The sequence below is a fragment of the Lissotriton helveticus genome, chromosome 4_1, assembly GCF_964261635.1.
Source record: "Lissotriton helveticus chromosome 4_1, aLisHel1.1, whole genome shotgun sequence".
NCBI classification, from domain to species: domain Eukaryota; kingdom Metazoa; phylum Chordata; class Amphibia; order Caudata; family Salamandridae; genus Lissotriton; species Lissotriton helveticus.
Genome location: NC_136063.1, coordinates 1,936,732,778 through 1,936,758,318, shown reverse-complemented (window position 1 = coordinate 1,936,758,318; position 25,541 = coordinate 1,936,732,778). Strand labels below are relative to the sequence as shown.

At 47.6% G+C, this 25,541-nt stretch overlaps 1 protein-coding gene across 1 annotated transcript in view; it reads right to left on the bottom strand.

Moving 5' to 3' along the window:
- Positions 1–25,541, bottom strand: part of LOC144829455 (transmembrane 9 superfamily member 2-like) — a 1,692,131-nt gene that overhangs the window by 117,286 nt on the left and 1,549,304 nt on the right. Inside the window, exon 15 of the mRNA XM_078688619.1 lies at positions 12,927–13,038. Coding sequence (XP_078544745.1) covers positions 12,927–13,038 — 112 coding nt within the window. The remainder of the gene's footprint in view (positions 1–12,926; positions 13,039–25,541) is intronic.

The window sequence follows — 25,541 nt, the reverse complement described above, 5'->3', positions numbered from 1 at the left end:
TGTGGGCAGGCAAGATGGGGATATGGAAATAGGCGTCCTGCAAATCCAAAGCCACCATCCAGTCTTGGGGGTCTAGGGCAGACAAGACCTGAGCCAGCGTGAGCGTCTTGAACTTCTTCTCGAGGAAGCGATTGACATTCTGAAGGTCTAAGATAGGACGCAGGCCCTTGCCCTTCTTTGGAACCAGAAAGTAGTGAGAATAACAACCACAACTTACTTCTGGCATTGGAATGCGCTTGATGGCCCCCCTTGGCCAAGAGGGCCGCAACTTCCTGCTGGAGAAGCGCCAAGTGATCCTCCGACATGCGGTGGTACTGAGGTGGCATGGCTGGAGGGGTTGCCTCGAAGGGGAAGGAGTAGTCCCTTCGGACAATTTGCAGCACCCACTTATCCGAAATGATGCTGCGCAAGTGGTGGAGATGATTTCGTATTCGTCTACCCACTGGCGTCTGATGGGCCTGAAAGGTCGGACTAGGAAGGCTTTGAAGTGGATGCTGCGGGGTGGAAGTGGACGGGCCGGCCCGCTGGCCCCCTCAACCACCTAGACGCTTCCCACGTCCGCGCACACGCTGAGGTTCTTGCTGTTGTGGCCTGGGCTTTGCGAACGCTGTAGGCCACGAAAGGAGCAAATAGCAGAAGGCGGAGGAGGCGGAGCAGCCGACAGGCACAAGGGCTTGGCCGCAGCCATGGGAGTCCTTGAAGCACTTCAACGCACTGTCTGCCTTGTTGCCAAAAAGGCGAATGTCATCAAAGGGCATGTCTATCAAGGTGTTCTGGACATCCCCTGAGAAGCCAGTTGTCCTCAACCAGGCGTGGTGCCGAAGCGGCACCGTCGTGGAAATTGACCTACCCAGTGAGTCTGAGGTATCCAGCCCACAACGTATGGTGAACTTTGCTTTATCTCTCCAGGCCGCAATAGCTTGGGAGAGATCTGTCTGGCCCTCCTCCAGGCAGTTGGGCAGCACTTGCGCAACCGGGTCCCACAGAGAGTGGGTATTTTCAGCCCAAGAGGCATGTGGTGTTCACGGACCGCAGCCCTAAGCTGGCAGATGAAAACAGTTTCCTCCCAAACTGATCCAACTTCTTGGATTCCCAATCCGGAGGTGCGGTAGGAAACGCGCTTTAGAAAGCTCCACCAAGCTCTCTGGGGTGGGATGTTGGGTGAGGAAGAGGGGGTCGCCCGGAGCCGGGCGATGGCGTCGGGCCACGTTCCTATCCACAGGAGCCCCTGTGTTGGGTCTGGACCAGGTGCCCAAAAGAACATCAGTCAGTGCTTCATTAAACGGCAGCAGGGACTCTAAAGAGACAGGCGTCACACTCTTTGGAGTCGTGGTGCATGCCGAGGCACCACATACAGATAAGGTGCGGGTCAGTGGCAGAAATCTGACGCGCACAGGCTTCACAAGGTTTAATGCCAGAAGGCATTGCACACAGTTCCCACGACAACGAGGGTGTCGAGAAGGCCCAAAAAACCAGGCGAAGGAACTGCTGGTTTTCCAGGATCCCCGCTCGGACGCAGAAAAGAAGCATAAATTGCTCCGCTGACGTCATATCTGTGGACGACATTAGGATGGAGTCGCGCCGCCTCCCGACGCTCAGAGGTGCTGCTGCCGAAAGTTTTCTGGATCCAGTCTGACGCCTGGGGATATTCTAAGTTAAGGAATCAGCGACTAGACGTCTCTATCAGATTCTGGCAGTGAAAGAGACAGACAAAAGGAGAGAGATGTGTCTGTGTGAATGTATATTTGTTCTGTGCCTAGGAGTGTGGGGGTGGTGGGGCTGGATGAAGGGCTCATACAGTATTTGTGCAAAGGGAGACTGCAGGCAGACTTTGGCACTTGGAACAATGAGTTGACATAGCCCGGCTGTGCCAAAGCTGGGATAAGAATATCTAGTTAAGAACTCCACATGTTGGTCCCACAGCATGCCACGTCCCTTCTCTTGGAAGCATGTTGGCTCCTCACTATGGATGGATGCACGAGTAGCACCCAAGTTGATAGATAGTATTAGATTCTGGTTCACTGGGCAGATAAAGTTGTGGTGATTGCCTCACAGGCAGGAGGGCCAAATTAGGAAGGACATTGGGTCGTTAGAACCAGAGAGATGCTGGGGAGTGGAAATGTGTTCACAGGAGGGCCGTTGGCACTCAAATACACAGGATGGGGATGAACACCTTTAGAGATCCTCACGTGGAACACACGAGGAATGTGTACAGCAGCTAAGGATATGAAAAAGAAACTCATTCATGAAGTGCAGGAGGATGTCTTCTGAAGCAACCCCAATAGAGAGAGAGATGACAGCCGGCCTCGTTCATCTGGATGATGCAAGTTCCCATCTAGGTGGGTGGCTGAGAATGGCACAGCTGGTACACGACCAGTCCCCATCTAAACGACAAAGGGCTCTGTATGTAAAGTGAGCACTGGCAGTGGGGTAAAGTGAACATGTGGCCCTGCTGCAAAATATACATCTAACAAAGAGACAGGGCATGAGGTTACAGACCAAATGTCGAGGGCAAGTAGTGGCCACAGGCCTCTCCTCTTATGCAAGAGGGATCCTGATCTGGATAAGCCCCGGGATCCCATTCGAGATCACTAAGCAGCTCACGGACAGGAGCAGAAAATATGTGCCGGAGGAATGGAGGCTCAATGGCACGCCATTTGTGTTTGGGAGTATCTAGGTCTCTAATGTTGGTTAGTCGCAGTTTTATCTCACCCAGTCCTTGATGGCTAAATGGCTGCAGGAGCTCAGGGTACTGGGAGATTTCAATGGGGTCCTAGATGTGCAATTATACAGCTCCCATTCCCAATTCCTACAAATTTCAGCCCACGCAACAGCCATAGACCTCAGGAACTGGTTGAGAGGATAGTCTTCATTAGAAACCTGACAAGGGAATACTACTTAAACTCTTCTGTTCATGAAGCCCACATCAGGTTAGATAATATAAGGAACACATAAGGGTTACTACTGGAAGTCAGCTCCAATAAATATTTAGATCAGACAATATCCCCATTACAACCCATAAATCATCCATATCCTTTGAGGAAGGGGAGTGACACCTATACTGACATGGCAACCCAAAAGTGCTCCGTTGGAGGACCTGCCTATCGCTCCTCACCGGGCAAATGTATTGAACATTTCTTTGAAGAGTATGAGGGATTGACCACCTCACTTATAACAGAATGGAAGTCTTCAAAGGTGGTGGTGTGAGTGACCCTGCATTCACTCTTAGGTAGGGGTTAGGAAACAAATTACTTAACAGCGAAGAGGTTTAGAATCTACCATCAGGGAAGCAGAATACACAGCAGTGGCACACAGCTGAAGCCCTGACCAAAATCATCAGGGGGGCCTCCACCACCCTGGAGGAGAGTCAGAGATGCCCTGACTATGCAGCCCACATGGTGCATTAGCATGCAGAAGGGGACAGGCCTATCAGGCTTGGACTTGGCTATTTGTGATCAGACAGGAGCAGTCCATCCTTGTTTGGCATTACTCTCGAGGGGCCAAGAGCAGTCACAGAGAGCCATCAATAAGACAATTTATGACTTCTATGCAACACTGACGGGAACCCAAGAGGGCAGCATTGAGGAATGCATCAATTACTTTTTAGCATACATTCCACTCCTCAGACTTGAAAGCACCATACAAGGGCAATCAGTTTTGCTCAAAGAGGTTAAGGAGGCTATCTTATCCCTTGCAAGGGGTGGCTGAAAGACTTCGTTCAGAGTTGTATGCTGCTTTTGTGGACAAGCCGCCACCTAAGCTGACTACAATGTACAAAGAGGTATTTGATATAGGCAGGGCACCCCCTACCACAAGTGAAGGTCTCAATTTCCCTCCCAAAAGTAGAGAAAAATTCGGAAACGTTGTCCACATACCAACACCTCTCTATCCTGGATTATAAAATCCTCTAGGAAAATGAGGCTTCTGCTCACATATGAAGATCAAAATGGTTTCATTCTTTGCCGTAGTACATCACATGATATAAGGTGACTGCTTAGAATAAGGGAGGTAGCCCCTGCAGATTGGCCTGAAGACACAGCTCTAGCAGTTACAGAGAAAAGGCATGGTTGCCCCATCCCCAAACTCCTCTTCGCACTGGCAACAGAACTGTTTGCTGCAGAGCTTAAATGGGATGGGGGTTTGTGGGGGTTTCCGAATGAAGAGATGACCAGTGTCATGTCCCTTTAAGCTGCTGAACTCCTGTTGCATGTTTAAGATGCAGAGGGTGGCATTAGGCTTGTTGGACTTGGCCCTTTTTGGCAGGTTCACCCCTAAACTTTTTGCCTTTTCTGTGACGTGATATTGTTGGTTTTTGGCCTCTGCGCACTGTGGCCCAGTGTAAAGTGTGTGCGCTCTCTGTGTTACATTTATACGGTTGGCCTGCCCTCCCATAGGAATGCATTGGGGATTCCCTGATCATGGTGTGTCAGTGGTAATTACGGCTTATGAGAGGACCAGTATGGTCAAGTCTGGTATGTCTGAAATTGTGTGAATAAATGCTACACAATGGTGTGCACAGATTTATTGTGGTTATTGTAGAAATGCCACTTTTAGAAGTTGGTATTTCTGTGTGCTATGTGTCGGCCTGTGTGATGTGAATTGCATGTCTGGCTTGTGAGTGACAGGAGCTGAGGGGCGTGGGTGGCTCCAGGAGGGGCGGGATGAGTCAGTGCTAGACTGAATGGGACACCTGAGCGGAGAGTGGTGGGAGGAAAGATTCCCTGACTCTGAATAGGATGGTGCTTCCCTAGTACAATGCCGGCTCCGCCCGCTGTGGTGTGTCTGATTACTGAGCCCCCACCTGACAAAGGGGAGTGGAGCTGAGCAAAACAAAGTGCTGCAAATCCCCCCAGAACCAGTTGCATCTTGTTCCCCCATGCCCTGCACTTTAACACAAAGGGAAATGTAGCATAAATAAAGGGGCTGTGACCCCAAGAAAATGTTCAGTTCTGATCCAGAATACTACTGGGGCGTGCTGCTGCTGGGGCCCATGGGGGGCTGCCATGAGGGCTTGCCTCCCTGGGCCCTGCACTGCCCCTTCATCCCTGTAGACCTATTTGCAGGGATCTTTTTCTTCATCTCTTTATCCCAAGACCTTCAGGACTTTTGGTGCTTTTAGCGCCCTGTGAGCACTTTATTTTTCTTTTGCCAGGAAGAGAGGAGCTGGCCGTTGCAGCACTGCGGTGCAGGAGGAGAGCGAGGGAATCCTCACCGCTTGACGGTGGGTGGGGCCTGCTCACGTCTTGGAGCCTCGAGGGCTCCATTTCCGCATTTGAGAGAGGTCCCGGCAGTATGGGTAAGTGCTTTGGTGGGTCGGCGGGGCTTCCATAGCGAAGGGAGAGTCCCGCGTCCCGCAGCCCATGGAGATTAAAGGCGGATGAGGCTCGAGGTACATTGTCGGTGCATTCCCCCGCCGCACTTGAGAAGAGGAGACTGGGAGAAGTGTTGACGATACCGCCGCGAGAAAGAGCTCGATGAGTGAGGGCTGATCTCGGGCGGGCGTGCGGCCATCAGGAGTGAACAAAGCCCCGGTGGGGGGACTTGGGGTCATTCTCGGCACACGGCTGGTGCCATTCAGGGCACAGTGCACAGTGTACAGTGCACCCTTCCTGAGCGGACCTGCCATCGCGGGCCGCTCCAACGAGGCCCCATTTGTTTTAGAGTCACGGTTAGTGGGGATTCTATGGCACATAGAGTGCCAGCGCTCATCTCTCTTTGGGGTCAGTTTTGGTTTAGGAGCCCCAGAGAGGAGCTACATCCGTGCACATTGTTGTTTAAGGGCCCTGATGCGCCTGTGCTCTCCAGTTTTGGTCTACAGCTGCCCTGCTTGCTAGAGTGACACCGCCAAAAAACCTTCCATATTTAATCAGGGAGCCTAACCAGGCGATTTATTCAGCAGGGTTCTTTCACAACACGAACCTGTACCTTTTAAATACGAAGCAGTTGAATCTCACTCGTGCTGCTCCGGGCGCTGGGATATGCTGAATTTGCAGCTAGCCTGTAAACCCGAAAGAATCTGTTTATGGTCCTTTGAAAATGAAGATCGGAAATGTTGGAAATAGTCTTTTGCGACGCACATTGTATTAATACATCCGCATTTCTTCCAGAAATTTGGCAGACCTGACAGCACTGAGCTCCTGAGGCGAAAAGCCGGGAGTGCCAATTTGTTTTAACTTGTATTTTAAATATTGCATTTGAGAGTCACTGTATTCCTGTGTCACTACCTATCTACTTCGCCTCCTCACTCCTGGTCACGCAGCCGATTTAGCGCTGGCGCGGCCCCTCTAAACAAACTTCTCTGCCGCCATCGCGGCGTGCCCGGAAGCCACGCCCCCCTTTGCAGAGGCCACGCCCCCGGCCGCAGCCCTTCATTTAAGACGCTGATTGCAAGCGCCCAAGACCTGACAGCACTGAGCTCCTGAGGCGAAGAGCCGGGAGTGCCAATTTGTTTTAACTTGTATTTTAAATATTGCATTTGAGAGTCACTGTATTCCTGTGTCACTACCTACCTACTTTGCCTCCTCACTCCTGGTCACGCAGCCGATTTAGCGCTGGCGCGGCCCCTCTAAACAAACTTCTCTGCCGCCATCGCGGCGTGCCCGGAGGCCACGCCCCCTTTTGCCGAGGCCTCGCCCCCCGGCCGCCCTATCTATCCATAAAACATGTGCATTTTCCGGAAGCGCAGCGGGCGCGACGTTTGCGCTCCGAAGTCTCGCCAAAGGTAAGCCCGTCTGCGCCCGTCCGCGGCCAACCGGGCCTAGGGGCGACCCATCATGCCCAAACTATTCAATATTCACCGGCACAGCTTCCCAATTTCCAGGGACCATGGCCCTTAGAGGACTCTGTGACTTTGCACATTGGTAAATTGGGTTTGACGGCTCCGTGACCTCTCCCCTCTTTCCCGCTCATGTCCTCCCCCCCCTCTTCCCTCTGATCCTCCTTCCGCCCACCTTGCGCCCCCTGTACCCACTACCCTTTCTGTTTATTACCTCAACACCAGGTCAGCAGTCAAGCACTGCCATGAACTTTTTGTGTTATTAGACCTGCACAAACCAGACCTACTATTTCTCACTGAGACTTGGTTCGCTGACCACTCCCTCCCCTCTTTGTTAGCTACCCTTCCCATCACATACTACGCTCTGCGCACCGACCGTCCTTCCGGCAAATCAGGAGGCGGCGTCGCACTGATTGCTCGTAGAGAGTTCTCTTTTCAGTCCTTAACCTTTTCCTCCATTGGCTCAGCCGACTTTTTAGTTGTGCGCTCAGCGTCTTTTGGAGTCCCACTTACCTGCCTGCTCATGTACCGTCCCCCCCAGCCCTCTCAACTCTTTCTCCCCGGGTTCCAAGATCTAGTGGCCACCCTTGCGGTCAACAACTCCTCCATATTGGTGTTAGGAGACTTTAACTTCTGGCCCTCCGACCCTGCAGAATGCCCTACTTCCAAAGAATTCTCAGAAACCCTTCGTTCCCTCAACTTCGACTCCCACGTTCACTCTCCCACTCATAATCAGGGTCACATCCTTGATCAGATTTGGTCCCTCAACTGCCCGATAGCCTCCCTGTCTATCTCCCCTTGCACCTGGTCTGATCACTTTCTGATATCCTTCTCCCTACACCTTAACCCAGTCACCAAGCCTCTCCTTCCCAGAAACACCTGGTCGCGCTCTTGGATCAAGGTGGATGTTGCCGCTCTATCTGTCACACTCTCCGCATCTAGCCCGGACCTAGGCGGACTGTCATCTTCCGCCCAAGCCGACTCTATAAATTCCTGGCTCCTATCGGCTTGCGACTCTGTCGCTCCCCTCAGGCGGGTGTCTTCCAGACGTCCGAATGACGCTAATCGCTGGTTTAATGAAGAACTCAAAACCCTAAAACTCTCAGTATGTCATGCTGAGCGGGCCTGGAGGCGTGACTACTCCCCAAACCTTAAAACCCAGTACTCTGTTCTCCTATCCCAGTATAAAAAAGCAATTCTGGCCACTAAGACCGCCTTTTTCTCCTCAAAAATTTTAGCCGCTGAAAATCAGCCCACGGAAATCTTTTCTATAGTACACGATCTGGCCTACTCTGACAGAACCACCCTCAAACCTTCTCCTTCCCAGGATCTTTGCGACTCCCTTAATATCTACTTTCTAGATAAAATCTCTAATATCAAAGCAAAAATCCCTCCTCCCCCCCCTACTTTTGTCGACCCCCAGTGTCCATTAGGCGAGGCTCGCCTCGTATCCCTCCCCCCTTTGACAGAGGAGGCCTTTCTTACCCTCCTCTTGACGGTCAAATCAGGCTCACCCCTGGATCCCTGTCCTATTTCATTATTGCCCTTCCTAGGGAAGGTACTAGAGCGCCATGTCACCCGTACGCTTAGCACCTTTGTGGAGGAGAGCGGGGTTTTAGCCCCCCGGCAGGCGGGGTTCCGCCCCGCACACTCCACGGAGTCAGTGGTGCTATCGGTCCTTGACAACCTCAGAGAGGGTATGGACACCAACCATCCCCAGGCCCTGGTCCTCCTCGACCTCTCCGCCGCCTTTTACACGGTTGATCATTCCATCTTACTTTCTCGTGTCAGGGCGGCGGGGATCGGAGGTTCGGCCCTGGTCTGGCTGTCCTCCTTCCTGAGGGACCGCATCCAGGTAGTACGCCTGGGCGACTTCTCGGCGGACTTCCGGAAAGTCCCATGCGGGGTCCCCCAGGGTTCCTCCCTTTCTCCACTTTTATTTAATTTGTACATCGCCCCTCTTATTTTCGCCCTCCACCAAATGGAAGTCACCGTTCTTAACTATGCGGATGACCTGCAGCTTATTTTCACCCTGTCCCCATCCACAGAGTCCATGGTGAATTTTCAGTCCACCATGATCTTCATCCGGGACTGGATGAATTACAACCACCTAAAGTTAAATCCGGATAAGACCGAGTTGATTCTGACAGGTGGTTGCTCCAGTCCCTGGACCTCTCACTTCTGGCCCCCCTCACTAGGTCCCCCTCCATCCCCTTCCTCCTCCGTAAAAACATTAGGGATCAAACTGAATAACCAACTCACCCTGCACTCCCAGGTCAGTTCGGTGGTGTCCTCTTCTTTCCTTTCACTTCGCACCATCCGCAAAGTTTCCCGATTTTTTTCGTTCTCTGCCCTTAAACTCATTGTCCTAGCGATGGTGGTCTCTCGCTTGGACTATGGAAATGCTCTATATTGCGGTATGCCCGCCTATAGCATGCGACGTTTACAGCTGGTTCAATACCAGGCAGCCCGCCTGGTCTACAACTTGGCCAAATTCCATCACGCTACGCCTCTCCTAAAGTCCCTACACTGGCTCCCTATTCGAGAACGAGTCCAGTTCAAGATGGGATGTATCACCTTTCAAGCCCAGGCTGGCACAGCTCCCGCCTTTATCTCTGCGGAAATCAAGGTATACGCCCCCGGCAGGAAATTTCGCTCATCTTCCCAACACCTGTTGGCAGTCCCACGCTTCAGACGTATAAAGTGGGGGGGCACGAAATTCTCCACACTTGCCCCTGCCTTTTGGAATTCTCTGCCTGCCCACCTCAGATCTTCCACTCAATACTCCCACTTCCGAAAGGCCCTAAAAACCTTTCTTTTTTCACAAGCCTTCCCTTCATAATCCACCCCTCCTCATCTTCCCCGACTTCCCTACCCTCTAGGGCTCAGTACCTCATAGCGCCATGGAACCGCCAGGTGTACGCACGCTCAATAAATGTTTTAAACTCAAACTCAACTCAAACTCATTAAACGCCGGATTGTGCACCGCGCCATTACAATACAGCTGCCCTTTGAGGCTATCCAAGAAGCGACCTAGCGAGTATAACGCCCTCTAATCCCGTTCTAAATCATCATACATGATTACGTTAAGCTGATAGCTTGTTTTCCATTCTCCCACAGTTCTGGGCCAGACAACAGATCAGTAGAAGTTCAGGTACGACCTGAGTGTGTGTCTTGGACTGAACGTCAAAGTTGAGAGTTGCTCGTGAATATGACCGATGGTATGGTTTTATTATTTATGTTTTTCAGATTCACTGTCACACGGTCCTGAGGAGAATCCCACTATTGTTTTGGGGATTCGAAACGCGTCGACCCTTTTTTTGACCTTTAATGTTTAGGCCAATCATTTGGAAATACTGTTAAAATAGCAATCTTCTGATGGTCTAATTGCTGATTGTACTTAAAAAAAAATGTCAATTCATTTGTGTTGGTTCTACCTGCCGTTTATAAATGGGATTAGTGCAGGGCCACCGCCTTTCATTTCACCTTTTCTTATTCTTTCCATTTCCCTTGAGTCCCTTCACTTTTGCACGTTTGAATGTAGCTTTGAATGTAGTATTTGACTGGTTTTTGAATCACGCAATCCTTTGTTTTTCTCTTAAATTTGTTTCTCTTACACTTCCAATATTCTTTTTTTAAATTTTAGTATTAGGAGTTTTTTCTCCCTCTCCTAGGTATTAATTTCAGACATGTTGGACTGAGTAAAAAATCTAATATTTCTTCCCTTTTGTAATACTAGTAAGAAAAGAAAAAAATCCACTAAAGGCATATTTAGAATAAAATAATTTTTGTGATTTATTCTTTGACTGAAAGAGTGGTCTGTTGGAATGAGTAATTAATTTCTCATTGTTCCATTTAGTTTGTTGAGTCATTGGGCAGTACTGGCATTCATTTTGTTGACTATACATTTGGCGTAGCCTTACTGCGCGTAAGCCAAACCCTCGTTGTTGTCTACTGCTTGCTAGAGGGCAGCTGTCACGCTTTGGGGGCATGATGTTCAGAGAGCCCAAGTGGGGTCCCGAGGGCACAGTCATGCCAGGGACCCCTCCCTTTACTCCCAGCTGCGCCGAACCAGCGCAGGCAGCAGCAACATTTGGCAAATTGTTATTAGGGCACCAGGAGTGTCCAGGCTTATTTTGATATTCACAGCTGCCCAGCAAGTAGTGGGCAGCTGCAACGTGTAGGCCATTTATTCTTTGGGGGCATGTGTTTTGAAGTTAGGAGTGAGATGCACTCCTTTGCTCCATACATTCACAGCCGAATGCAGATTGTTCTTACTTTTACTATTCTTACATAGTGATGATTCTGACAGTGGTCCACGTGCCTCTGTCATGTGTATATAATCCCCTGTAAATATTGCCCAGTGCCAGGTGGCACATTGTATATTATGTGATTACTACCCTAATGTGTTTTATGATAATACAAAGGCTATTTTCATATATAACCTTGTGTGGAGTTCCTTTTTGTGGTGTGCCTAGTATGTTGTTGCTGTGTGTGTGTTACGCAAACGCTTTACACATCGCCACCGGGATAAGCCTGACTGCTCATGCCAAGCTACCAAGGGGGTGACTCCCTTGCCCTGACTAGAGTGGTGATCTCTGTCTGGCTTTGGCGCAAGCCTTAGCCAACCAGAGATCCCATTTCTAACAAGGCTCCTCACCACAGAGTTTAATTACTTTGGGGTATTATCTGGGCTGAGGGTGCACTGGGGAAAGACCTTTATTTACAGAGTGAGAGTGGGGCTGCACTGGACTGTGGGGTTATAGAAGGTAATGACCTTAGGTGGGACAGCACCATGTTTAAGTATATGGGAGAAAAGGTCTATCAGGCAGAACTCCTAAAAGGTAATGTAGGGTATACCATTCGGTTTCTCAGGCCAAAAGTAGCCTTTTGAATGACTCTCCCAACTGCACTTTTAGGCAAATTAGAGTTAACTAAAATGATAATGTTATCTTGCCTGCAATAATATTTCGCAAACTTACAGTTGGCTATCTCCAGCAGGTATAACAAAGACACTGACAGCTTACTGTTGGCCTTAAAACGAATGGGGAGAGACCTAGGGTTACACTGGGGAACATGAAACTGAAAACTTGGCACAAGGGGACGGGGGACCTGGACTTTAAAGTGCACTACCTGGCAGCTCAGACTCAATGGCTTGCCAGCTGGTCAGTGGGGCACAAAACATCTGAGCTGGGCAATGACACAAAGATAAATAAAACGACTACTTCAGAAACAAATTTTGCTTCCCTCAAGGCTGTAAAACTCCTTAGCATTCTTGGAGCCTTGGCACAACACTTGAACTGGAGCACACTATAAGGTATCCCAGTCACACTCCCTGCACATTTGCTGTCCTGTTGGGCATAATTCTAGCATCCTACATCCTAGAGGCTACAAGGTAGAAAAAGATTAGGAGGTGGGAACAAGCAGGCTGCACACAGTAGGGGACCTGTTGGCGGAGGCGGCAATAATCCCACCAAACACATTGGTGGGCATGACCGTATTCCCTCCACCCCCTCCCACAATTACTGCACTATATAAATCAAAGGTCATGCCAAGTTCATAAGAAGAGGTTCAAAATCTCATACTTCTGTGCTCTTAGGAAACAATAATGGTGATTGGTAACTGAATGCTTCAGTAAGTATAAAGGCCTAGCTACGTTATGCTAGTCGTGCTTTAAGAATTTGTTTATGTAACTACGATACTCTTCAGAGGGAGTGGTTGAGTTAGGTATGCATAGGGGGGAATTAAGTGCCAGGGTTGTACGTTTTTTCCGTGTAATTCCTCTCCCAAGAGGCAATTTGTGAATTTCAATACATTTTAGCACATGTGAATTTTATTGGGTTATACTGATAGTGCATGCACAACATATCATATTGGAGTTTCCACTACACATTCAATTAGGCCTGGTTATAAATTCGGAAATAAATAAGATGACAACAATATGATCACGATTTTAACATGGAGCAATGCAATTGGTTTTTCTGCTGTTCAAATATTCTTTACTGGGTCCGACAACCCACTGTATACTCACAGTTACCACCTTATATTGACAAACTACAATTATTCAGTATTTAATGGATTTCCAAACTAAGACTACTACTTGATACATGAATTCACATAACCGTAAAACAAAATAGTCTAGCATAGTTACCTCAGTACATAGATGGAAATAACACAGCAAGACTGTAGCTTCTGAAGTGGTAATAAGAAGAATTATAAATACCAAGAAGAGGAAGCCAAACATGTAGTACATTTGATGAGACCTGAAAAAGATAAATACAAGTTACCTGCTGTTGTTACTAACTTATTCCACGTTTTAAAATCTCCCATTTTCAAGGCTCGGAGAAGGCAGTAATAAGCCTAGAACTCAGTTTTGCATTGGCAAAAATATTTAACCGTTAAAGTTGTGGCACTTGTACACCCAGGTCCTCCTAACCCCTTAAGTAAACAGAATAGTGGAGTTGGCAGATAGATCATTCGAAGAACGTTGGACTAAGAACTAAGAGTACAAGAGTAACTAAGTAATTTTTCCTTGTTCCAACATTCAGCTCCTCTTCCTCCAAAATTATCTATGAATAAGATAGATAGACCGCAACACATTTGAATAGGTAAATCCTGCCGCTAAACCTGGGCAAACTGGGGGATTTGTGAAGTCTGGTCCAGGACTGTCTAAATTGCAAGTTTATTTTTTATATTTTAAAATAAGATACAAATATGTTTTACATAGTTATGAATACATATTTTAAAGAATAATAGGAGACACGTGTTAATTGATAATATTGACCTCTGTATTATAACATTTATTACGGTTCAGTGCATAGTTTTTGGATTTAACTTTAGTGGCTATAGTACAAAAGGGAATCTGTTTTCTAGATTGTAAGAATAATTTGTAACATCCGAAAAGTCTGGCAAAGAAAATGAAGCAGAATAACACGAATTCAAAATTCCGAACTGTTAGTCGACAGAAAATAAGTGAATATGTCCCCTCAAAATAATATTAAACAACTGAAAATCAATAACAAACAAAGACTAGGTTAAGGTGAACATCCATTGGAGCTAAATTTGATTATGCGAGGTTTCAAGTCAATATTCAATCTTGCCAAGTGTGAAACAAAGTCTAGACCATTACAAGCTAATGCACTAGACTACTAAAACAATTGTGCTTTTTTTGGCATCGGGAAAATGGTTTGCTAGTCATGTAAATGAACTCTATGGTCTCGGGGGACCTTTAAGCTGGGTATTGACTAGCTGAACATCCAATTGGAACAAAGTCCAGAACCAAACACAATTCCAAGACAGAAAGTCCTTCCAAGACGGATGACATGAAAGGAAAAATATTGTTCAAAGTGAGAAATCGAACCAATTGGGCCAGACCATCATGTAGTAACCACCTGAGGTTTTTATCTCCTTGGTGATTTGGGAATTTCTTTTTAATCCAGGGAAAAGGCACACAACTAAGAGTCCATCCCGCTCGTGATCCAGCAAATGGAGAACATGGTTGTTGCTGCACCCTAGGACAAAGCTGTTCACCTCTGGCCCCCTGTCTCTACAAAAGAACGAGGCCGTCTTGTGGAGAGGTGCAGGAAGAGGGAAAGGGAGAGGGTGAGAGAGAGGGAGAGTGGGAGTGGGAGTGAGAGTGAGAGTGAGAGTGAGAGTGAGAGTGAGAGTGAGAGTGAGAGTGAGAGTGAGAGTGAGAGTGAGAGTGAGAGTGAGAGTGAGAGTGAGAGTGAGAGTGAGAGAGAGAGAGAGAGAGAGAGAGGTGACAGTCGGCCTTGTTCAACTGGATAATGAAAGGTCTCATCTTAGTCAGTGGTTGAGAATAGCACAGCTGGAACTGGACTATTTCCCATCTAAAAGACAAAGGGCTCTGAGTGTGAAGTGAGCACTGGCAGTGTAAACTTTAGACCGGTCTCTGCTGCAATTTTGGGTAAATATCTTAAATAGTTGAGCGATGGAGAAAGAAAATGTTACTTACCAGTATGCATCTGTTCTTGGCATGTAGGGCTGCAGAACCACACACTATTGCATAGATCACCATCTGGTGGTGGGCCCGGATGATTACACTTTGTTGTTGTCTTGGAGGAGTCTTTGTCTGGATGACTCCTCCTGTAGATCGTAGTGCGCATGGGCATCGACTCAATCTTCAGATTGTTTTCGCCATTGGGCAAATGATGGAGTTGTATGAGTACAGATAAGGATGTCCATGTGTTGTGTATCTAATTAAGATATTACTGGAACAGATATAGGTAGCCGGGGAGGCGGTTGGACGTGTGGTTCTGCAGCCCTACATGCCAAGAACAGATACATACTGGTAAGTAGCATTTTCCGTTCGAGGCATATGAGCTGCAGACCACACACTATTGCATCGATGGCACAGCAGTTTTCTCCCTTAGCGGCGACCACCCGTATCTGTTGCAGTAGTTTGAAATAATGTTTTGAGTACAGCCTGGCCCACACTAGCTTCTTGTTTTTTTGCCTGCACATCTACACAGTAGTGTTTTGTAAATGTGTGCGGTGTAGACAATGTAGCTGCTTTACAGATGTCATCTAATGGTATATTTCCTAAGAATGCCATAGATGCCCCTAATTTACGGGTAGAATGAGCCCTAGGGGGAATGGATAGAGTGCGTTTTGCTTTTTGGTAACAGATTTGAATGCACTTAACAATCCACCTTGCAATTCCTGATTTTGAAATAGGATTGCGTTTGTGTGGAGGAGAACAGGACACAAACAGTTGTTTTGTTTTACAAAATACTTTGTCCTATCAATGTAATAGAGGAGCGCTCATTTAACATCTAATGTGTGTAGAGCTCTTTCCGCAACTGTTTCTGTTTGGGAAAAGAATACTGGCAACTCAATAGATTGGTTGAGGTAGAATGGTGAAATTACTTTTGGCAGGAATTTTGGATGTGTTTTAAGAAGCACTTTGTTGTGATGGAGTTGTATAAATGGTTCTTGAATTGTTAATGCTTGGATCTCACTTACTCTTCTGAGTGAGGTAATAGCTACTAAAAAAGCAACTTTCCATGTAAGGAACTGTAACTCACACTTATGTAATGGTTCAAATGGAGAACACATAAGTCTAGTGAGAACAATATTTAAATTCCATACCGGAAAGGGTGGTATTCTGGGAGAAATTATTCTTTTGAGTCCTTCCATAAACGCCTTAATGGCAGGTATTCTAAACAATGACAAATGTTTTCTGTTTTGAAGATAGGCTGCTATAGCAGCAAGATGTAACCTGATTGAGGAGTACCCTAAATTACATCGTTGTAGATGGAGCAGGTAGCATATGATGTTTTGAATGGAAACATCTAATGGGTTAATGTTGTTATTTGTGCAATATACAACACATATTTTCCACTTCGCTGCATAGCATGCTCTAGTGGTGGGGCGTCTCGCTTCTTTTATGACATTCATGCAATCAGGCGGAAGATTGAGGTATCCAAATTCTAAGACCTCAGGAGCCAAATCGTTAGATTGAGCTGCATTAGGTCTGGATGCATGATCTCTCCATGGTTCTGTGTCAGTAGATGTGGAGAGAGTTTTAATTTTTGATGTGGTACTACTGAGAGCTCTAGTAGTGTGGTGTACCACGGTTGTCTTGCCCACGTTGGTGCTATGAGAATCAATGTGAGGGAATGCTGCTGCAGCTTGCGTACCACTACCGGAATTAGTGGGAGAGGTGGAAAAGCGTACGCAAATTTGTTTTACCAACTCATCCATACCGCATTGCCTTTGGACAATGGGTGTGGGTATCTGGTGGCGAAGGTTGGGCATTTGGAGTTGCGGTGTGTGGCGAACAGATCTATCTCTGGTTGGCCCCACTTGTGAAAAAACGGTTGAAGAACTTGAGGATGAAGTTCCCACTCGTGTATCTGTTGTCTTTGACGACTTAACAGATCTGCAACTTGATTGTGAATTTCTGGTAGATGTTCTGCTAAGTGAAAGATCTTTTGAGGAATGGCCCACCTCCATATGCTCTGCGCCAGCCGGGAGAGCTGTAAAGAGTGTGTTCCTCCTTGTTTTTGGATGTAATAAATGGCTGTCATATTGTCTGTGCGAACTAGTACAGCCTTGCTTGATAGGTAATGTTGAAACTATTTTAGAGCTAAATTGCTAATAACTCCAGATGATTTATGTGGAGTAACTTTTGTTGCGGTGTCCATGTACCCTGTACTGTGTGTTTTTCTAAATGCGCTCCCCATCCTGTGAGAGCTGCGTCTGTGGCTAGCACCACTTGTGGAACAGGCTCTACGAACTGCTGGCCCTTTGAAAGGTTTTTGGTGTTCCACTACTGCAGAGAGCGATATGTCCGGTCGTCTACCACCACCAGATCTGTTATTTGTTGTTATTTGTTGCTGAGCCCGATTCCACTGACTTGCCAAGCACTCTTGTATGGGGCGCATTTGTAGTCTTGAGTATGGTACTATGAAAATGCAAGATGCCATCATTCCTATTAATTGCATGAACACTCGAGCTGGTAGTGAGTTTTGTGGTGGGATTTTTGTATAAGAGCTTGCATACTTTGTATCCTTGTTGGGCTGGGGTATGCAATTGCTTTTGAGGCATCTAATGTGGCACCTAGATACTGTTGAGACAGGGATTGTTAGAAGTGTGACTTCTTTTGATTTACTGTGAATCCTAGCTTGTGCAACAGGCATATGGTCTGATACATGTGCTGTACACATTGGTGGTATGACTTGGATTTTATTAACCAGTCGTCTAGGTATGGGAAGACATGAATGTAGTCCTTTCTATAGTGTGCAGCTACTACTGCTAGACACTTTGGGATCACTCGAGGTGCTGTAGTTAATCTGAAAGGGAGTAATTTGAATTGGTAGTGTTGACCTTCTAGTACAAATCGTAGGTACTTTCTGTGAGAATGATGAATGGGAATATGGAAGTAGGCGTCCTTGAGATCTAATGTGGCAAGGAAATCGCCTTGTTTTAGCAACAACAGAACCTGTTGTAGTGTGACCATATGGAAGTGGTCGGATTGTACGTACAGGTTTAGGGGCCTTAGATCTAGTATAGGTCTGAGGGACCCGTCCTTTTTGGGTATGAGAAAGTATAGGGAGTAAACTCCTGCGTTTTGATGGTGTTTTGGGACTAGTTCTATTGCATTCTTTTATAATAGAGATGCAACCTCTTGTCTTAGGAGTATGAGATGTCCCTGTGACATGGGACGTTGTCTGGGTGGTTTTGTTGGAGGACTGGAAGTGAGCTCCAGGCAATAACCTGACTGAATTATTTGTCTTACCCACCTGTCTGTGGTGATAGAGTGCCAGACATGTAGGAACTGTTGTAATCTCCCCCCAATAGGAGTGGAATGGTCTTGGGGGATGGAAAGAAAGTCACTGTTTGGGAGTAGAGGCATTGCGGTTGTTGTTGCCTTTGCCTCTGCCCTTATTAATACCCTGAACTGGGCGAGGTTTGGGTGGGCGCTTTATAAGAAGAGGAGGTGTTGTCAGTTTGAAAACCCTCAGAGGCTCCTCTATATGAGGAGCGATGAAAGGATGCTCTATGGGTCTGAGTTTGTAAAGCTCCCATGGATTTGCCGTATCGGTATCTTTTTTCATTTTCTCTAGTGCACTATCAACTGTTGGACCAAATAGATGTTGCTGGTCAAAGGGTTGATTTAAGATACTGGCTTGTACTTCTGGCTTGAACCCAGAGATCCGTAGCCATGCATGTCTACGCAACAGCACTCCCGCATTTATTGCTCTAGAGGCTGTGTCTGCAGTGTCTAATGCACAGTGGATTGAGGTATTAGTAATAACCTTGCCTTCTTGTATTAAGTCAGAAGCCCTGGTCTTATATTGCTCTGGCAAATGTAGCATGAGTGATTCTAACTCGTCATAATGAGCTCGATTATATCTTGCTAACAAAGCTTGAGTGTTAGCAATCCTCCAGACATTGGCTGCTTGTGAGATGGTACGTTTCCCTGAAGCATCTAAAAGCTTGAACTCTTTATCAGGGGGTGGAGCATCCCCTGTTGTCTGCGAGTTAGCTCTTTTCTTCGCATTTGATACCACTAATGAGTCCAATGGCAGCTGACCTTTGATTTATGCTGGGTCAGTTGGAGTCGCTTTATACTTTTTTTCCAGTCTGGGTTAATTACCATGGCTCTGACGGGGTCTTTGAATACCTCTGGTGCATGTCTTACTACTCCACTAAGTATTGGTAGTGTGGTCGTAGTTGTATGTGACGACAGTAGTGTATCCATGAGGAAGTCCTCTTCCACTGGATCTGTGTGTAAGTCTACTCCATGAAAAGTGGCTGCTCTATGAATGAGCTGTGTAAACCCAATAGTGTCATCTGGGGAAATGGTCTAGAAGGGTATGCGTCATCTTGTGGCAGATCTGGTGCATCTTGCGCATTATAATCCTCCCAGGGATCATCTGATGGCCCAGGAATATTGTCTGGGTCATTTATGTCGTCTGTGTGATGCTCACTTTCTACCCCCTGTGAATAATTGTCTTCTTCATCATCATCATCCTGTGGTATAAGACTATTGCTGGATGGTGAGTGTACAGGAGAAATATCTATTGGTATCTCTATCAATGGTGAAGGAATTCTTATGGGGGAAGTTTGAGCATGCTTTTTAAGAGGAACTGGAGGTGGTTTGGGATAGTCCATTTTCCTCATTTCAGGCACTGTAATAACATGTCCAGTCTTTGGATTAATACGAAGAGTCTTTTGCTTTGGGTCTGGGTGGAAAAGCTCTTCTGCTGAAAAATGCTTTTTCGGTGCCGATTTATCCTGTTTGGGGCCGAAAAGCTTAGGTTTTACAGTGTCTATTGTCTTTGGAGCGTATTTTGGCTTTGGTTACGAAGACTTGGTATCATGTTTCTTTCTCGGATCTGCGCTTTTTGGATCCGGAATTTTTGTTCCTGAAGTGCATTTGGAATCATCCACCTTTGGAGCCGAAGTGTGTTCCGGTGCCGAAGCAGGCTTTGGGTCGACTTTTTTCGGAACTGGAGTAGTCTTCGGTTCGGTAGACTTGGGAACGTCTTTCGGTGCTGAGCTTGTTTTCAGCTCGACCGGTTTCGGTACCGATGGCTGCTTCAGTGCCGCGGTTAATTTTGGTTTGAGGACTTTTGTTTGTCGGGACCGACAGCACGACTCGAGCCCGAGTCGACTGGAGGCTTTTTTGTATTCTTCGTTGCCGAGCCAGAAGGCGGGGCGTCAGAATGTTTTGGTCTGTGTGCTCCTGGACCCGGAGGTGGAGATGGAACTGAAGCCTGTCCCGGTATGGGGGGGTGAACAGGGTTGACGTTTGTACTCGCGACCTGTTGACCAGCTGGAAGAAGATCGTCGTCTTCCGATTGATCCTCAGCTCTGGAAGCTGAATCCTCTGCTTCGGAAACAATGTCTTCCTGTTGCTGTTCTTCAGACTCTACCTCAATCGGAGCCTCGTCTATAATGAGGTCTGGTGTCGATGAAGATGACTGTGCCATGACTCTACGAGCTCGACAGTCCCTGATGGTCTTCTTGGACCGGAACGAAGCGCAGGCCTCACAGTCTCGACTCTCGTGCTATGGAGACAAGCACAGATTGCGAACCTCATGAAGATCAGTGTGAAGGAATTTGTGTCCATACCGAGGGCACTTCTTGAAGGGTGTTCTTTCCATTAGCCAAAGGAACAATGGCGCAGTTGGGCCCGACGGCCCCGACGAACGCTGGAATCGAGAAGCTCAATCCTTTCTTCTACGCTGGTACCTGGAATTACTGTAGAAGACGATACCGATGGTATGAAGAAGGACTGGAAGTCGAAAAGAGATCGGTAACAGGACCGACCGATAAACACACCGAGCCCGATGGGGGAAAAAAACCAATCTGAAGATGGAGTTGATGCCCAGGCGCACTACAATCTACAGAAGGAGTCATCCAGACAAAGACTCTTCCAAGACAACAACTAAGTGTAATCATCCTGGCCCACCACCAGATGGTGATCTATGCAATAGTGTGTGGTCTGCAGCCCATATGCCTCGAACATTGTATTTTACCACCTTAGACAATAGCAAATTGCTGTTTGTCACTAGAAATATTAAAAAAATGCCCTGCTTTTGGTTGAAAAATATCTGAGTTTAACGTATCTAAAATGAATAGAATTTAACAAATTAACACAACACAAAGCAACATAAATACACTATTAAAATTAAATAGGTACAACGCAACAAAACCATCAAAGAGTGCAAAATAACACCAGTACAACAGCAACAAAATAACACCAGTACAACAGCAACAAAATAACAGTACAAAAAAATGACAGCACAAATAAAGCACCACCAAAAAAGCAACATGTAACAACCAAGGGGGCGCTAGAGGGCGCACTGCGGGATGGTTGGCTTGTAAGTCAGCTCCGCCGGACGGGTGCCGAAAACACGGCCTTTCGACCCCTGAAACCACTGCTAGCGAGACGACAAAGGAATAATTGCAAATCGGAAGATGCGTCCCATATACCTCTGGTGATGTAACTTAACGAGGGACACTGTGAACAAAAACGGCGAAAAACGGTGCGGATGCGAGTGGCGATGTAAGATGGCAGCGCCTGACACTCGGAGCTGCAGATGATTCGGACAGATACCAGCCCAGGTATGGCCCACAACCAGCATGTAAAACGTCCAAACACTGCAGTGACCGACTTCCACAAAGGCGAGAAAAACGTGGTCTAATGTGGGCTATTTGAGCGCTCCCGATGAGATTGCGTTCCACCAGAGACAAAATGGCGGCGGCGGTGGAACGCACGACCTATGCATCGGCGGAGGGAAATAACGGGACCGTGCAGAGACCTGGCGGGTTCTGAGGAGTCGGAGGGAACGACAACTGATGAAGCTGCAAGGTAGGGGCAATAGCGAGGAAGGAGGGTCCTCCGCTTGTCCCCGTACTGCGATCGAGACTAGCAGCACTGCGCGTCTCTACAGACTGAATATCTGCGCGGAAAGAGCAGCAAAAACACTTCGGTTGTGGTGCCAAGTGTACGGTAATGACTCTGGGAAACATATTTTAGCCACAAAAATGCTTGCTGCTGTAACTCGCGTGGATGACGGTGCACTGATAACAACGTGGGCACACATTGCGCACTAACGATATATGTCGGGAAAGTAGTCCCCACATGTACACTGCATGGAACAGCGCAAACAGCAAAGCAAGAAGGAGTAGCTGGTGTGGTAACCTGTCTTCACGTGGATGCCATCAGTGCGGCGTCCGAGGCAAACGACCTGACAGTGAGTGCTGTGGTGTGGAGGGGGAGACATCACGCTACCATTGGCGCCTCAAACAGCTATAACACGGCAGCTAGGTGACCATGCAAACTTGCTGGATATCAGATGACTAACACTGCAACTCGGATGGCGACAAGAACACCCCAACGACGAAACCAGTCTCTTGTGAGTACCTCGTCAACGCTAAGCCCGGGGACGCTACGACGCAGCCCTCTAACGTGCACTGATAATATGGGGAAACCGGATAAACAACAGACTAAATTACCCTTTGAGGCTAGGAAACAGACCAAAAGCAACGCGGCGACTTCGGACGCGGAAGGAGAACAAGAGTCGAACGACGGGACCGGCATAGAGACAGTCCTGCGGGCGATTCAGCAAAGTCTGCAAGACATGAACAACAAACTGGACAATGTGATGCAACGTGTAGACAACATGGCGGCGAAAATTGAAAAACACGACGAGTGGATGGTGGAGGCGGAAAGACGGATTTCTACAGTAGAGGATGAGTCCAGGACCACAACGAAAGCATGCGGTGGCATTGAGAAGACACTGGAGGTCCTGCGTGCCAAGGTGGAGGACCAAGAAGCGAGATCCAGACGGAACAACGTCCGCATATCAGGTCTGCCGGAGTCTACAAACACGGGTAAAATGGAAAACTACATTGAGACAATGCTGAAAGAACTGTTTGGCGCGGAGAGCCTGTCGGCGGTTTTCCTAGTCGAACGTGCGCACCGCTCCCTGGCACCCACCACAAAACCGGGTGCTACCCCGCGCATGATAATTGCTCGCATGCTTAACTACAGGGACAGGGACACGGTCCTCAGACTTGCTAGAGAAATGGGTACAGTCACATATCAAGGGAATACCCTGGAGTTCTACCCGGACTACACCATGGCTGTACAGTTGGCGAGAAAAGAATTTGCGCAAGTGAAGAAGAAGCTACGAGAGCTAGGTCTTGAATACGCAATGCTATATCCCGCAAAACTCAAAATCACAAATGCGGGTAAACCCGTGATTCTACCGACGGTACAAGCAGCTCAGGATTATATCAATAAACTGGGAAATCGGCGCAAGACACAAGACCGAGAGGACCGGACGAGTGATAATGACTGAGGCGCTGAGGGTTCGAGGACCTCAAGTTTCGACATATCATCCTACAAATGGCGATGCCGTGAGGTCACTACCACTTCAATTATTGGAGGGTCAATACTGCGGCGAATAGAAACTCGCAGAAGTCTTCCAATGACATGAGTGCCTGCAGGTGGGGGCATGAACGAATCATGCAAGTAAACGATATTGGCAAACTGGGCACGCGCTGTTGTCCTGCACAGTGAGTAACATTACAGCCACATGTGGACAAAGGGTGGGGGTGGGACCTCGGGGCTATTGCATGTCTGTGCTACGCCAAATAGGCTAATACGCTAAAGTACTACTGGGCGTGAGAGCAGACTGGCGCTGGACCTAACATGCTCGACTAAGAAAGTGTACCCTGCAGCACTGACCCAGGGGTGGTAAAACAGGGGTGGATTGACATGAAGGATTGAGTTGCGGCAGCGCTGCTGTGAACTGCGAATAGAGACAAATGTGGCAGTGATGCACGAGACTAACATAAGACTGTGGCGGGGAGTGGGAGGGGAAGAAAGGATGTTGTGGTTATCAGAAACGGCACGCGCGCCCGTCCACATCCACCATGTGGATGGAGATGTGCGTACCTGGTGACACCCCCAAGCGGGTGTACCCCAGCTCAAGTTCTACTTTTGGTTTGGTTATTACACAGGGATGGCTTTGGCAAAGTTTGGGCGCTAAAGTGGGTGGGGGGAGGGAAGGGATACAGGGGGTTGTTCAAATAGAATCACTGTGTCTGAGAAGCATTGCGACCTCTTTATTTCACAACTGCACTGTTACTGAAATTGTACTCATTGCTAGGAGATATGTTCATATATATGTGATGGAGCACACTGTTGCTGTGCTGTATGGAGGGAAAAGTCCCACCATGACATGGCAGAACCCATATTCAATGTTATGACACGAACAAACACTCTAAAATTCATAATGTGGAATGTCAGAGGCTTGGGAAATCCGAAGAAAATAAGACAAATGTTTGCTTATTTCGATAGATTGCACATAGACGTAGCTTTTCTGCAGGAAACGCGCATAGCGGCGATCAACACATCCACATTGGGAAATCGATGGTCGGAATCAGTCACTAGCTCAAATTACTCATCGTACTCTCGAGGGGTTAGCATACTCATACGAAAGGGAGTACACTTTAAGATCTCGGACATACACAGAGATACCGAAGGCAGAAGGGTGATAGTTGTAGGTAGGGTGAGACAGCATAAAGTTGCGTTGGTAAACACGTATGGGCCTAATATAGACGACCCGGGGTTCCTTGACACAATTTGGCACAACATAGCTGATATCCAGGTTGAAAATATAATATGGGGAGGCGACTTTAATATAGCACTGACGGAGAGACTTGACAGATCGCTGAACACAATGGAACCGCATGTAAAAGCGAGAGCGGCGCTTCATGATGCTATGGAAGATTTACGGCTGGTTGACATGTGGAGGGTCCAACACCCAGGGGAACTAGTTGCAACTGACGTTAACGCAGCACACAAAAGTTGGTCTAGGCTAGACTACTGGCTGGGCACAAAGAATGTGATATCGTGGATTCTCAATATCAAACATCTCCCAAGAACGCTTTCCGATCACAGCCCAGTACTAATGGAGGTGGGAATTCCACACTACGAGCCTCCGCCGTTCACATGGCGATTCAATGCAGTCGCACTACGTGACCTATTGTACGTAGACACCATCCATAAAGCAATCATAGACTACTTTGACCTAAACTGCCCCACGTCAGAAGACCCTTGCTTATTATGGGAAGCTTTCAAAGCTACAATAAGGGGGGTATGCATAAGCACGACCACAGGCATACTGAGGGACATCAGGCAACAGTTAAAAACTCGTGAATGCGCCATACACACATTAGAACAGAGATTCACAACTACAGGGGACACTACACTGTTGGGAAACATACATGAACTACTAACGGAACATCGACAGTTTGCAGCTGACGAGCTCAAATATATATTTAAACGCAAAACTGCTAGAATGTATGGAGAAGGCGGCAGGCCGGGCAGAGCCTTAGGGGAAAAAATATGTACGGGACGAGCGCCACAGCACATTTCTGCAATCAAAACCCGAGCGGGTACGATAACTCATGACATTAAGGGCATAATGAGCGAATTCATGGACACATACGGTAATTTGTATGAGGCACGTCCGTCGATACCACAGCAGGAACTAATGACCTACATGGCGGATGTAGAAATAGCGTGGTTATCTGAGGGCCATAGAGCATACCTAGCTTGCCCCATAACGATAGAGGAGGTTGTAGACACTATTAAGCGGCTACCGAATGGCAAAGCTCCAGGGCCAGACGGCTTTGTGATAGAATTCTATAAAACATTTGCAGACCTGCTCGCTCCACACCTAGTGAGATTATACGGCGCAGCGCATGAGGCCCA